The sequence below is a fragment of the Gopherus evgoodei genome, chromosome 17 (genome assembly GCF_007399415.2).
Source record: "Gopherus evgoodei ecotype Sinaloan lineage chromosome 17, rGopEvg1_v1.p, whole genome shotgun sequence".
Lineage (NCBI taxonomy): Eukaryota > Metazoa > Chordata > Testudines > Testudinidae > Gopherus > Gopherus evgoodei.
In genome coordinates this window covers 13819643-13835353 of record NC_044338.1, presented here as the reverse complement: position 1 = coordinate 13835353, position 15711 = coordinate 13819643, and the positions used below count along the sequence as shown (strand labels likewise).

The 15711-nt window shown below is 42.7% G+C and overlaps 1 protein-coding gene across 1 annotated transcript in view; it reads left to right on the top strand.

The window, feature by feature from the left end:
- The first annotated feature begins 11318 nt into the window (after positions 1–11318).
- GALNT17 (polypeptide N-acetylgalactosaminyltransferase 17) overlaps positions 11319–15711 on the top strand; it is a 284026-nt gene continuing 279633 nt past the window's right edge. The window contains exon 1 of the mRNA XM_030536954.1: positions 11319–12689. Within this exon, the coding sequence (XP_030392814.1) occupies positions 12452–12689 (238 nt within the window). The 5' untranslated portion in view covers positions 11319–12451. The remainder of the gene's footprint in view (positions 12690–15711) is intronic.

Sequence of the window (15711 nt, the reverse complement as noted above, 5' to 3'; positions counted from 1 at the left end):
ACTATCTCCCTTTGTGGCCCTGGGAAAAATCATTTGAAACCTAAGGCTGAGCATGCTATCCCCTTTCCCTCATGGAAAATATTACAAAGAACCCCCTTCCCTCTGAGATGTCAGAAAGCCTCACGTTCTGCACCAGCCTTACCTCCCCAGTTTCCTGGCCTCTGTACATAACAAGAATTCCTGGTGTCCAGAAGCTGAGGCTTCAGTCTATTCCGTCCGCTCCTTGCTGTCTCCTAGTCTTCCCTGGCAGCTGAGAAGGGTGGGGCAAGACTTGAAGGAAGAAGAAGGGAAGATGGAAATATCGAGCAAGGGAAGCCAGGACTGGCTTCTCACTGGCATCCTGAGCTGGACTCTCCTTCCAGCATCTACATACATCCTTTCTGCTACTGCAGCCCCTGAAAGCCAGCCTGTAACCCAGAAACAGATTTGCCTGCCCCGCATTGTAAGGGTTACTATAGGTGCTACTGTTAGAGGGAAATAATAATCCTTACATCTGAGAATTAATTAGTTAATGTTTCTTATGCTCTTTGAAGATGCAGTGCACTGTGTAAATGCAAAGGATCATTATCATTTATTATTTTAAATATATATTTACCACCTGCCCTCAAATACCTGTGCTATATAACAAAGGGGAATTTTTTCCGGCAAATCCATGTTGTTTATGACTTGTTCAGCCATTTTTCGAAGTGCCTTCCTGTTTGAAGTACATTTTTTTATATGAAGATTTCAGAGACTATGTAAAATAGACTTTATATAGCAAAACAAAATAGGTACCGGTTCTCTTCCAGCTCCTTCCACCTACTTCCCATGTATGGTTGCCAAACAATTTCAGTATTTTATAGCGCCTTCCCCCAAATCAAATTCTGTGTTGCTTTTAGTTGAAAAGGTAATAATAGCTTTTTAAAAATGTCAGTGGCTGCTGGTAATGGATTGAAGATTAGCTGCTTATCCATAGTTCCAGGAGGTTTTCAGCAATCAACCCTGTAGAGGAATGAACTTTATGTATGGGGAGTTCAACAAGCTTTCCTGAGTATATTGTGTTTTAAAAATACTAAAAAAGCAGTTAAGGAAAGAAGAACACAAAGCATAGCAGTGTTTCCATCTGACAGTGCAAGGTTCTTCCAAGAATGACATTGTTAGCAAACAAAGGATACTGACCGTGGGTGAGAAATCCTTCCTCCACAACAAGCCAAAAGACCCCAGCTCTTCCGAGCTAGTCTCCTAGAGGCATTTGACTATAACATGATTAACAGTGAGGCTGGTGTCAGGGTCATCTGTACATAAGGACTGCAAGAAAAAATAGACATGATGCTGGAAATCACAGCAATTCCACGAGAAATTATAGCTATGTTGATGCACTTTCATTGACTTGCATTTAGTGTACTTTTTTTTAATGGCTGTCAGAACAAACCCCTTTTGGTTGTTGTATCACTCTTCTCTGGTTCTTTACTGAACAGGATGGTAGGGGTGTGTGTGTGTGTGTGTGTGTGTGAGGGAGAGAGAGAGAGAGAGAGAGAGAGAGAAAGTGTTACAGTGTGATCTTGAGCAAGGCTCTTCATCTCTCTGTGCATCAGGTCCTTCAGCTGTAAAAGCAGAGACAATAGCACTTCCCTACCTCACAGCGGTGTTATGAGGATAAATACAAAATTGTGAGGTAATTGTGCAGTCTAATAAAAAATTAGATGCTGTGATAATGGGGGATAGATTTTATGTGCAGCATTGGCTGTTGTCATGTACTAGCTGGCTGCCCTCAGCTACAAGGAATTATTCCCGCCCAAATATATATCTAGATCTCTAGAAGCTGAAGTCCCAAAAGAGGATACAAATCCCATATTTATGAAGGGAAAAAATTCAAGAGGCAGGCCAGGGTCTAGTATCCATAATGATTTGCCTGCACACTTCACCGACAGCATGCTCCAGCTCTCTAAATAAGCTTATATTTTATACTAGGTCAGAAATAATGCAATAGCATTTTGCAGTTACCTACCCAAAGGCCTAACAACCATTTCATCAATTTGGGCCTAGTCCATTTAGAGCTTTGTGTATACTGAATTTCAGCTAACAATCTGATTGGCAGTTGCTGTGGTGAGTGGAGCACGGGTGTGCTGCTCGGGTGTTGCTTTTACAATTCATCTGTGCTCAAACCTGCTGCAGCAATTCAGATGAAAAGCTAGGAAGGTCTGTGGATGTGTGAGGCAAGATCTGCATCTGAGAGGCTGGGGGTCGGTCTGGTGACCAGTACAATCTGGAAGCAGTGGTGAATCTCATAGAATCCTGAGATTAAGGATTATTTTGGTGGTTGGGCATAAACCCTCATTTCATGGAGCAAGTCACCGATTTTGCCAGGTTCTGCAAAGCACCGCTCCCCACCCTCCAATGACCAGGTTCACCAGAGTCTTGACCAGATTGAGTTGTAGCCAGCTGGCTTTCATCAAGTTTGAGTTGCTTCTAGGTTTTGAATAAACCTGCTGGCAGCAATGTAAGGGTCAGATGAAAAGGAGACTTGGAGTTGGGAGATATCAGCAAACTGATAATGGTGTTGCCTGTATCAGCTTTAATCTCCCAGTAATTTCATTAAACAGAAGAGGGTGGCAGGACTTTGCTCTGCAGGATCCCACAGGCAAGAGAACACTTGGTGATCAAAAGCAGATATTCATCACCACTCTGAGGAACTACTCAAAGGAAAGTCCCTCCATCCATACCAGGTCTTGCAGGCACAAACTACCTCCTTCAGCTAGTGCTTTGCAAGGCTGCTTACAGATGGGAAAGTGGCAATAGAGAAAGAAAAACTCAGCACTCACAGCTGGGGCCAGATCTACAAAAGAGCCCAGCTCCCATCTAGGCACCAAAATGAGTGGCCGGATTTTCAAAACAGTTTAGCATGTTGGAGGTGCATATTGGGACATGAGCTCCTTTGAAAATCTGTCCCCAGTTGTGGGTGCTGTATACTTGATAATCTGACCGGGAACTCTTGAAAATGAGACTTGCTCACAACAAAACTGTGTCAGAGTTCGGAATAGAACCCAGTTTGATGCTCTAACCGCTAGGCCACTGTCAGTCCATATAAAGAAACATTACAGAGGCATGTGTACATATCTGTCTCCTACATGTGTGCACACACACAACTTGTGCATGTGTAGGTATGAACACGAACATATACATGCTACATGACAGGAGGAAATGCAAATCTTTAACTGAATGTAAACAAACATATTTCTTTTTCTTGACCTACTTGCATCTCTAAATTTTTAGAACTGCTTTAAAGTATTTCTTGCTGGGATGCAGCCTTCTTGAAATTTGTATAAGAAGCCTCTTTAAATCCTGTAACAGGAAGTTTCCTTGTAGCTCTCACTGAGGTAAAATTAGAATGATGCAGTTACACCAACAGACTGGTATTGAATGACTAGTTGATGCAATTTATGGTAACTTTTTATTGGGAGGGTTTCAATTTGTAAAGTTAAAATGATATATTACTTCCAGATAGTCAAATAACATTCAGCATCACAGTAGGGTAAACAGTGCCCTAGCATTTCTATAGCATAGCTTAAGCACAAATGCAGGGCAAGAGATCCTTTAATTATCTTATAAAGGATCTCATTAAAAAACAGGTTATTCACAACTCCAGCCTATAAAATTAGTGGTTTAAAAACACCTAGCAACCCTACTTAACAGCTGCCAATCTGAAAATTATTCCTTTCCTATCTTAGGCAGTAACATATGCAGGGCTTTAGTAGATAAGATGGCAGAATTAAGTATCTGTTTTCTTTCATATCCATGTCCACAGAAGAACGATGCCTACACTCTGTCTCTTTCCCACTGCATCGTATTGAATGCTCCTACTCAAAGTGGAAGGTTTCCAATTCCTCCCTACTCTCCTCTCCCCACAGCATAGTATCAAATGGCCCCAGTTGCAGTGGAACCAGAGAAATTCCACTGCCTGGATTGAAGCATGCTGCATAGTGGGTGTATATCACCTGCATACTGAGAAGTCCATGTCACCAAGGACTCAATGCACAGCCCCAACAGTTAGGGGTGGAGGGCTGGGTCAGGGGCTCTGTGACTATGTGGACCCATTGCAGACCCTTGCAGAGTTGGTACATAGGAGTGGCAGGGACTCAGGGCTGCAATACTGATAATGGAGTAACTCTGCTAATCTGCATCTGTGGGAGAAGATTTCTCTCCCGGGGCCCTGTGGAATCCCCCTGTGCTGCGCCCAATTGCTTAATGGAGGGTAAACGGTGGGAAAACACTGTAAAACTTAAGTATTGGCTGCACTATCAAGAAACTACCTGTAAGCCTGCTTAAATAGCTTTTCTTACTAGGAAGGATTTCATTCTGCAGGTGCTGGAGTCGTTTTATAGGCACTGCAAAAGTATTCACAATTCCGTATTGCTACAATGATGCGGGGACAATGCTCTGTTTTATAATTCCATTTCAATTAAGGTCTGACCCTAGTCCCACTGAAACAATGACCGAACTCCCAGTGACACCAGTGAGGGCAAGCTTAGGCCCATAGTGACAAGTTTGATTATACACTGCACTATCATATCTGTGACTCTGCTGAAAGTCAAGTTAAAGGAATTTTGCCATTAGCCTCAAAAGGAGCAGAATTGGATTCTTAGACCAGAAATCTCAGGAGAACTGGTTTTCATGAGGTTTCTGGATTGCCCTGTTTTCTGTTGGCATGGAGATGATGTTGTGAAGGGAAGAGAGATGCTCCGGTGGTTAAGGTGCTAGCTTGGAACTAGGGAGACCCAGATTCAGTTCCCTGCTCTGTTACACATTTCCTGTGTGACCTTGGGCAAATCACATATTCTCTCTGTGTCTCAAGTCCCAATCTGTAAAATGGGCCTACTTCATTTATTCCACCTCACAAGGTTGTTGTCAGGACAACTATATTGAGGACTGTGAGGTGATTAGATACTATGCTATGGGGGCATGGTACAATCTCTAGAGCTGGATGGGAAATGATTTCCCTGTTATGTGAGAATGTTTTACTTCAGACATTTCCCCCCCCCATCCCGATCATGATGAAAAGTCAAAATCCTGAAAATTTTCATGAACCAGTAAACCAAAAATATTTTTGGACTGGGCCACCCTAAATATTTCCTTAAAGATCATTTTAAAACATTTTGTTTTGATTGTCACCTTTTCATACTATTTTATACTTTTTGTTAAGTAGAAATGGACTAAAATTTCAAAATGAAATCTTATGAACAGACAAATGAAACTTTTTGTTTCAAAAAGTCAAAACACGACATTCTTGACAAATTTGAAACTTTGGTTTCCTTTATCCTGTTGAGGCCCAATCCTATGTGAGAACTAAACACCTTGCAAGACTGGACTTTAAAGAAAGCCATGTTAAAGTTGATCTCCAAGGAGTCTTCCCTTTCTGGAGTCTTTTGTGGCCATTAACGTGTGCAGGTATTTAACACCCCAGAGTAAATCCCTGAGTTCCAGCCTTCCATCTTTCTCTCTCCACAGTAGCAAGTACAGCAAGAAAGAAATATTCCTTACAGCTAAATCTTTAAAGCTTTGGGGATTCATTTTGTTTCCATGCTACAAGCATTCTATTCACATTTTATGACATTTTAATCAGAGCATGTGACTGTGAGCTGCCTATCAAATTATGACACATTAGTGAAATAGACTGGAAAATGGACAATGTTTTGCATTCTGCTTTTAGGTTGAGAGTTGGGCCACAGGCTTTTCTAGAAACTAAAACAAGTTTCACCTACTTCAACCAATATGTACAGGGATCAGCACTTCTGAGGTTTCTTCGAAAGATCTGAAGAGGCTTCAGTCTGCACTCAGATAAGGGATGGAAGAACCCATTTAGAAACAGTGAGAACTTGGCTGAACATTGGCCCAAAATTTAATTTTTTCTTTTGCTTTTCCTTCTCTCCGTGTCAGTGTTCCAACTAGAATAAGAAGCAGATGTTATATTATCAGCGTATAATTAGAGCTGGTCAAGAATTTAACATTTTTTCATAGGAAAATGCTGATAAGCTGAAACTGTTCATGGGAAAGGGTGAGTTCTGATGAATCTCCCAATCTGAATTTTTTTTTGTTTTTGTTTTTTGAAAACAAGTTCTGAAATGGGACTACTGGTATGTGCAACAAGAAAAGCTTGACACCCACAAAGCCACATTCCTGCATAACTCTGTAGGTCATGCGAGGAGTATAATTTCTCAGACCTTGCAAACTACTTTGTGCTTTCAAATGCGAGTGGTTTTGAGGGAAGTTGAGCAGACTTGACATCTTGTGGAAGTGTCACACTTTTTAGGACTGCATCCTGAGTCCAATAAATTTAAAAAAATAAATAAATCCACAGATGGCGAGGGAAATTTGAATTCTCCAGAACTAATGGGGGGGGGATCCTTTCACCAGTGGGTGCACGCATTAGGAAAATAGAACTAAATTTAATCAGTAATAAGGAATCCTCAAGAGTCTAACGGAAATGTTAGAGTGTGACAAATCCTGAGCATCAACTGAAGCTAATGCACGTCTGAAGTTTAAAAAAAAAAAAAAAAAAAAAAAGTATTGCACTAAACCAATAATCCAGGCAGAACTTGTACTTTGAGCTTTGTAGGGAGAATTTAAAGACTATTTATTTCTGCTGATATTTTTCTTCTTTTATCATGGCTTTCATGAGAGGTTTTAAAGTCAAAGTTAAGTAATGCAGGTCAAGTGAGTTGATATACAAGAGACCTAACCATCCTTTCACTTACTCTAGGTTTACATTAATGAAAGCACACTGCTGTGTCCAATTTCTGTGCAGGGAGCCTGTTATAGTACCCTTATTCTCTCCTAAACCCTGAGACCAGGTTAGAGCAGACTGGAGGCTGCTGTAACCTATGCACAGGGACGGCTCCAGGCATGGGAGCGCATGCCTGGGGTGGCAAACCGCGGGGGGTGGCCTGCTGGTTGTTGTGAGGGCGGCAGTCAGGCAGGAGGTCCGCTGGTCCCGCGGTTTCGGTGTCAATTTGGCGGCGGGTGCGCCAAAGGGGCGGGACCAGCAGACCTCCGGCAGGCTTGCTACCTGACTGCCATGCTTGGGGTGGCAAAAAACATAGAGCTGCCAGCTGTATCCCTTCTGGGAACTCCCTAACATTGAGGGAATCCCCAGCAGCTGGCTTAATGCCAACCTTTGCACCTTGAATGGTGTAGAGGCGGCAGAGCAGCGAAGAACAGCTGTCCCAGTTACTTCAGTAGAGTCCCTCCACATTGCTAACCATTCAAATGAGAGGAGAATCAGGACTGCATAATCTCAGGAAGTCAAGTTAGTTTGCCAAAACTCTTGTAGCAGTGTTCGTTGCATTCAAGGAACAGAGCTTTTAGCTAGAAGATTGTAATATCAGTAACTGAACCATCGAATAATGTTTTAGTGGATTTTTTTTCTCAGATACAGAGAAATAATAATTTTGGCCAGCATATATAGAGGTTATATACTGCTGCTATTGACTTTTGATACCTAGTGTGTTAGGCGGAAATAGAATTTTTCCAGAGCATTAGAGACACAGGTTGGCTTTCTGTCCCTATTAATGGTAAATTCCACTTCTTCTTTACTTTATAACATTTTTATACAGCAATTTCTAGAAAAAAAATGGAAATGGGCAGAGAGAACTATGATTGATCTCAGCCTTGTCCCCCTGTAAACCAACATCCTAAGTCTGTATAGTGTTGAAGATGTTTTCCCTATATATAAAAAATTCCCACTTCGTATTTGGATTTGAATTCCCACAGTTTTTATAGCATTGTATGGTATTAATGGAGCACTCGTTTGTTATCCACACTTAGGTAGCCGGTGTGTGCGTGCACATGGTGTTTTTTCTTCTAGATTCCCATGCCACAGAGCATAATCTCTTTTTGGTCTCCTTCAGTGCTATATGGCACCTTCTGTATGCTTCAGTGGAATTTTCTTGTTATCATTGTATGTTATTCAGGGTATGTTCCTTGCCTCCACCTCACCTAGGAAGAAATACAATGGCATTAACAGAAAGGTATGCTAATGCAGCAGCTCTTAAAATCACACAGTTTGCAGCAGGCTATTTGGAAGCAGTTGTCCCACTCTGTATAACAAAATCGTCCAGGTCCTCCTCTGTAACTCGTATTGAAGGAGGCTGCCATGTTGCTGCTCGGTATTTTGGACTGAATAGACTTAAAGCTGCCTAATGGTTTCCATTCTAATTTCCGACTTTTCAGTCACTTTCTATTTCTGAAACTTTTCAGACTAAAATTTCCCAGGCTTAGCATCTGCCCAAAAGTGAGTGGTTCTGGGAAGACTGAGCAAAATTGGTGCAGCCATTTTTGAGTCAGAGGAAAACAGAAAAATACGTATTGATGATAATCAGTAAGGACACCGGTCCTGTAATGTGCAGCATGCAAAAGAATTGAAGGGTGTATCTTGGGTATTTCATAAGGGGCCCAAGAAGGAGTCCTGCTCTCATTCACTGTAGCAGCTTTGCAGCTGGGTTAGACACACAACACTTTCCTTAGCTCGCCGCACAACATTTAGGTAGCTCAAGAGAGAGGTTTTCTCCTGAAGGCCTCTTAGAGAGCACAATTGTGGCAATTTCTTGTGCGTCAGCAGAGTTTTTGAAGTCCTGGAGAGTGAGGATCTTTTTTTTCTTTACTTTTATTTATTTATTTTTTTAAGGAAATTCCTTTAAAAAATAAAGTATTGGGAGAATATTAAGGCTGCATAGTTAAGTCCGCTCCTACTGCATGTGCATTCCTAAATTCTTCAAAGAGCACATGCTATTTAATAATAATAAAACATTACATTATACACAATTTGTTTTCTGTACCTTTTCCTACATGTGTAGCTTCTTATATTACCGTGCACTACTCATGTACTCTAGACAAACAGTTCCTGGAGCAGGGAGTGCTGGAACTGTCCTGGAGGCACAGGGTCTCCACAGGGACCTGCTAGCTTTGTGGCTCATTGTGCAGGGAGAGAGGGCAAATCCTATTCCCGTCTCCCCACAGTGGACTGAATTCAGGCCTCCCCTCCTGCCTGTAGATTTTTCTGTGAATGAAAGCAATCTAGTAATAGAAATTCAGAAATTGATCATAATAATTTTAGAAAAGGAAGTTACTTTCCAAAAAATACCCTTGTAACTAGAAGACGGTGTTTCTTGTATTCAAGCCGCACAATTTTTACCTAGACACTTATATCAGTAATCAATCTATTGACTATTCATGATTTGGTGGAATTTTGTTTTCATAGAAATTAAGAATTTGCATTTTACTTCTGAAAACACTAACAGCATTAAGGTCATATTATGCTTTGCATATCATTATTTTTCTTTTAAATCTAAGCTTTTCTTATTAAAACTCTACTTTTGCTACATGTATACAATGCAGCTATGTTTATTTCAGTGAGAGTTCGGTGCAATGAAGACTTTGTAGGACAGGTTGGGTCCTATCTTTCCAAGACTAAACCCCATCATTCAAAAAGCAGCAGTTAAAAATATGCAGGTAAATAGGAAATTTTCTCTGCTTTGAGTGCTATGCTGCTTTTCTTTTTGGTAAACAGCTCTAGCAGCTTTCATTATGATTTTTTGAATATGTACATTTACTGCTGGAGGAAAGTGCTTGGATTGACATCTCTGGAAACGGATGTCTTCTGTTTCTTAACATATGAGGTAAAAAACAGGCAGATGCAATGTAGACTTTCTCTCACTTTCTTGCCAACCTCCCTCAGGCCTTTATCTGAAAAGGGTGGAGTAGTTCACTCTTTTTGGCCAACACAGCTATTCACAGCTTGGCCTTTCTAATGAATAAGGAAATTGTGGATGGTGGAAATGGATTTTGTGATGTGGACACCTGAACTTGGAAGCTTGAGGAGGGACCATTTCATGCAGTCTATTGTAGCAATGTTTGGTCATTTATCAATCTTAGATTGGATTTGAACCAGCAGTCTAGAGGCAAAAGATCTTGTATCCCATCATCTGAAATGTCAAGTCTCCTGAAGGTTTTTGTCTGTGTGTTTTTGAGCAGAGGGGGAATATTTTTAAAATAAACCCTCTCCGCCCAACTCTACTTTCACATCATGTTTCAACCTGGATTTGAATTTCTGCTGCATTTTTATACTGCGATTCCTCTGAAAATGAAGTTTAATAATGGCACATTATCAATAATGGATCAGTAATGACAGCTGTCACTATATGGGTTTGTCCTCTTAAGAGTTCATGATTTTGGGATAAAATATTATAGGCATTGAAATACGGCTTATGGAGTTTTACACTGGAAAAATTTTACCATTCCATTAACCCTTCACCCTCATCCTCTAGATATTTATTTCAAACCCATCCCAGTGGCTTCCAGTCTGAAGAGGGTTGAGTGGACAGTGTGAAGTTCCACAGTGGTCTCTAGCTAGTGACTAGTGGTCAAGTGTCCACATCACTAAATCCATTATTCCAGTTGCTACCCTTCCTGCTGTTCCACCAGAAAAGTTAACAACCGACTGAACATAACATCATAGAACATAGGGCTGGCAGGGGCCTCAAGAGGTGGTCTAATCCATCCCCCTGTACTGAGGCAGAAACATGGAGATCTGAAGATCCAACAACCCTCTCCAGATTTAGATTAAGGGTCATCACATGAACAAAACAAAGAAATCTTGTGTGTGTGTGTGTGTGTGTGAGTGTAGATCTGTTGATGTCAATGGAGCTACACCAATTGAGGATCTGGCCTGTATATATTTTGAACATGTATTAATTTGGTTTGTCTGTTTTTTGAACAATATTGTTAAAGTATTTTTATTCAAATGTATGTTCTGAATTAGAATGACTTTGGTGCACGTGTTGCTGTTTATCCTTTTAAAGCCAAATCTAAGTCTCCAGCCGACCAGCACTCTGCAGATTATTGTTGAGAAAGGAAGGGGAGTCACCCAATTTAACTGTGCCTTAAAAGAGAATGCAAAGGTCTAATGCTGGGAAAAGCACAGAAGGGACTCCTGGGCAGGGCTGACTGTTGAACTGAAGTCACTTCTGATACCTGGGCTAGATGAAATGGCCTTATTTAAGTGTGGCTTTGGAGGAACCTGAATTGTGACCTAGTTTCCCTGACTTTGCTGTTCTTGAACAATGTATTTTGGCATTGGGAGCAAGGCAAAGTCAGGGCAATCATTTATTTTAAAAACTATGCTGTTGCTAACTCTCACCCATCCGGACGGACAGACACATACACACACACACACACACACACACACACACACACACTCAGCAGCCTCCCACGAGCCAATATAGCACAAACAGGCAACACATCCCCTTTCTCCAGCCCAGATTTTCCTTCCAACCCTTCCCCAGGCATGCAGCGGGGATTCAGGCACACACAGGAGGGACGGTCTCCTCGGCTCAGGCACCCTCAGCCCCCAGCCATGGCAATCCACAGGCGAGAGCGAGCCGCTGCTCCCGACCTCGGCCCCAAAGCTCGCCTGGGACCTGACTAAGCGCAGCCCCCATGCCCGGGTGTCTCGCTCCGCGCCTGCCACGCGAGCTGGAGGAAGATGCTCCGTGCGCGGAGCGGGGGAGCCCCACCTTGCCTGCGCGCCCGTGCGCCCCGCTGAGCGGGGCGAGGCTGGAGTTGGCCAAGGGGGCGCCTTTGCCGCAGCGTCCATTTCCCGGCGTGTTCGAGCCCGGATTTGCAGCAGTTGCGCCTCCCCAGCGCGGAGTAGCCGGATGACGGTGCTAAGAGGAGGCGTAGGATGGTGAGTGACTTGCTCCGGGCCGGGAGAGATCCGAGATCCGCCGTGCACCGACTGAGAGGGACACTACACCGGACTCCCTGTGCCCTTCCCCTCCGCTGAGATAACTCCTGCTGCTGCAGGGATGCAGTGGGGAGGATGGAGCGGGGCTGGGGGTACCTTCCGCCTGGCTTGATCTAGCGAATGACTTAAAGGGAGGAGGGGAAAGCCACCCCTGGGAAATTTCCCCTGCCCCCCGTCTGAAAGCCACATTCACTCCGGAGTTGCGGTTTGCGATGAAGGACACCCTGTGCCAACCCTGCGAGGCTCGCCTCTTGGAGCCCAGCCCGTCCACGTGAAGCCGGCCGGCGCTGGGAGCCTGAGCTGTGCAGAATAGCGGGGGGCAGCATTACAGGGGACCAGGAGTTGCGGCACCGGCTTCCCCATCCCGGGGACAATTCTTCTCCGGACGCTGCGGCTACAGCACCCGAATTGTTCTCTCCATCTCTTCTGCACCTGCTGGGCGCTAGGAAGCCGTCTTGAGCCGGTGCCTTTCCATAACCCCCAGCTTTGCTGCTGCGACTTGTCCTGCACGCTCGCTGCTCGGGCTTGAGACAACTCCTCCCAGGGAGGTGGGATGTGCTCGCACCTGCAGCCACCTCCCATCCCAAGCCACCTTTCCGTCTCTAGCCAGGAGGCTCCCCACACGCCACCCCTCATTTGCCAAGCAGCAGCTGAAGTGGCCACCCTGGGAGTTTGATGGCTTCTTTGAGGCGAGTCAAAGTTCTGTTGGTGTTGAACTTGATTGCAGTGGCTGGCTTTGTCCTCTTTCTGGCCAAGTGTAGACCCATCACTGTCAAGAGTGGGGATTCCTTCCATGAAATCCATCCTAGGGCAGAAGTGGCCAACTTGACAGCCCATGGCATCAGCCCTATCCAGGATGCAGTACTGAAAAGGCTCTCCCTTCTAGAAGATATAGTCTACAGGCAGCTAAATGGTAGGCATTGCTGTCGTTCTTTTGATACCTTTGAGGCACAGCCATACTTGGAAATACAAATAATAATATAATAGAGAGCAATGATTCTTGAAGTTAGCAAAAGTAGAGTGCTACTTACCTCTCTTTTCTGTGTTCTCCTGCAAGCTGTATCTTTAGGAGACATAACTGGGTGAATCAGTATAGTCTCTAATTTCTGAGCTATGTTAGGTTCTTAAAAGATTGCAGGTACCTTGCACTGAATGGGAGGAATGTGTAATAACATAATGCTGGCTCTCAGTTCTGTTGTTCCGGTCAGGAAATTATACCATCATGACTTTTTCCTCAGGAGATCAGAAACCAGTTCAGCAGCCAAATACAGGGTTGAAGAAGCATGCTGTGTATTGATTGAGGAAATGGCTTTTTACCACCAGAAATTGGTTGTTTGCTATTTTTTAAAAACTTTCGGGGAGGTGGCGTAGGGTGAGGGGGTTCAAAAGACTAAAGTTTTTTGCATCATTCGAGTGCAGACAGCAAATGCACTTTTCTGTAATAAGTTATACAAACAATTCAACATTTCCTATGGCTCAGCCTTGAGAGATGCTAATTGAAACCTCAAGTAATGCTTCTCTTTATAGCACAGTGCAGGGATTTCTATTAAAATATCGCCAGGTTCAGCAGTTGGGGGATGTAGAAAGGGAGCTTAAAGATGCCATGTGGGATACAGAAACATGTTGTAGAGATGTAAGAAATCTAGGTGAGATATCTAATTAAAACACAGACTGAAGAGCTGGTTTTTTTTAAGTGTTCTCCATAGATTCACTAGCAGCAATGTGATTTAGAGCTTCCACTCAACCCATTTGGAGCTTCCAGTCTCTGTGGGTTTAAAGACAGTAGATTTTAATATTGCAAAATTAACATAGTTAATATTTTCTGTAATGTCGGTGTGTTCTTCCCTTCCCTGATTCTTGAATACTGAACTAAGGCATGATTCTGTACTGTTGGACTGGCCACCTTGTGAATTGTATTTGTGCACTAACTCAGAACTATTACTGATGGCAATAGTATACGGTGGATGCTAGGCATATACTAAAATGCAGCATGCATATGCTGGTGTTTTGTCTTCAGTTATAATCATAATCTTGGTCAATCTCTGGGTTTGGGAACGGTGTTGTATGAATTGAGATGCATCAAGACTGGATCATTTTACATTGGTGCTCCATACACCTGTGTGAGAAGAATTTCCTGCTTGTAAAGGTGGATGACACCTAATCTAAATCTCTGTGTTATCCAACAGAAGCAGTTGAAACAATGTTGCGTGGCAATGTGAGGAGTGAAGTAAAAGGATAACAAGATTCTATACTATTCGGTATAATGAACCTGTGAAATGCATTGCTGCAAGATAGCAGGGCAAACAGTTTAATAGTTTTCAGAAAGGAATAGGCATGTCTGTAAATCAGACAATCTGCTGTTATATTTGTTTTAAAACATCTGTGGGCTATCAGTCCTCAATCTTCAGAGCATAACAACCAGCAAGAAATTTCTTCTCACCACTATCATTATTTATTAAATATGTGCATTGGGGTAGCACCTAGCAGCCTTAGTGAGAGGTTTTCCTAGGCACTGTACACACACTGTAGAGTGCTGAATTAGCCATCGGGAGAGTCAAGATGCTCAGCTAGATGCACCAACGGTCAGTTTGACTATGGCAACTGAAAGGAATTGAAAAGGAAAGCTGGAATTTAGTGTATCTAAATGATAGTGCTATAAAAATGTTTGGTAAAATGAAATCTTGTTACTCTGGTGTAATATATAACATTACCTGCAGTACCTGGCAAGGGAGCTGAAAATAAGACCTTGGTTGGCATTTGTCTCCTAGTGTTCCCAGAAATAGAAAGTGGGAGTTCATCAGAAGTTTTTCCTCTTTTCCTTAGGACTGAGAGCTGGGAAGCTGTAGGACTCTCTTTTGGCCAATCCTTGAGGGTGCAAACTAGACCTTTTGGTGCCTATTGATTCCCCCAACACACCATTGAGTGCAAAAGGTGCCTTTTTTCCTAGGTCTCAATAGGCCGTCTCTGTAATACAGTCGCAGCAGGTGTGCATTTGGAATGTAGAGTAAGAGACGGCTTGGTGCTGGAAAATGCTGTCAATGCATTTAAACGCTATGAAAGGGAATGGAATCAATATGTTTGTCCAAACCACAAATGATTTCCTGGGTGGACTATAACTCAAGAGCATGAAGGTAGCTACTTATCTATATGGCCACTACACGTGCAATTTGTGGCAATATTGATGAGTTTGGCTGAACAATAGCCTCAAGTTTAACTGTGGTGTAAGTTAGGGGTGTTGAGCAAATGTATTTGGGGGTTCACCAACATTTTATTTCTGTTAATTTTGCTTATGCACACTATCCACTGAATACTGAATGTAAACTTTGTGCTTCAGCAAGGCATGTGATTAGACCTGGGTGAATAAGGAAGATAAATAAAATAGTAAACACCAACACTCTTTAGCACCTGTCCTCTGCAACTGCAGGAATGTGCCCAAATGATCCTTGCAGCTGATGATCCCGGGGAAGATGGAACAACTCCTCAGTGGGAGAATTTCCCTGTTTCTAAATTTGGAGTTAAAATTAATTCCATTCACAAGAGAAAGAGTTACCAAGACTGAAGATCTACAGTGGAACCTCACAGTTACCTCCATTCCCAAGGTGTTCGTTGTTCGTAGCTCTGAAATGTTTATTACTCTGTTTATGGTTTTTTAAAAGTTTCCAACTGAACTTTGACTTTATATAGCTTTGAACTTTACTATGCAGAAGGAATATGTTGCTTTTAAACGAAACTATCCCAGAAACTGGCTCACAGGCCCTAATCTGTGCATTTAGAACAGCTCCCTACAAAATCCATCAGCCAATGAAATTCTTCTTTCACAGTACCCATTAACATTTTATTTTATAATTTGCCTGAGACCTTGATGTTATGTTTTGTGCCAAATTTCAACTATCACAGAATGTAGCATCTTCTATCTTTGAGGGAATCCCATGTTT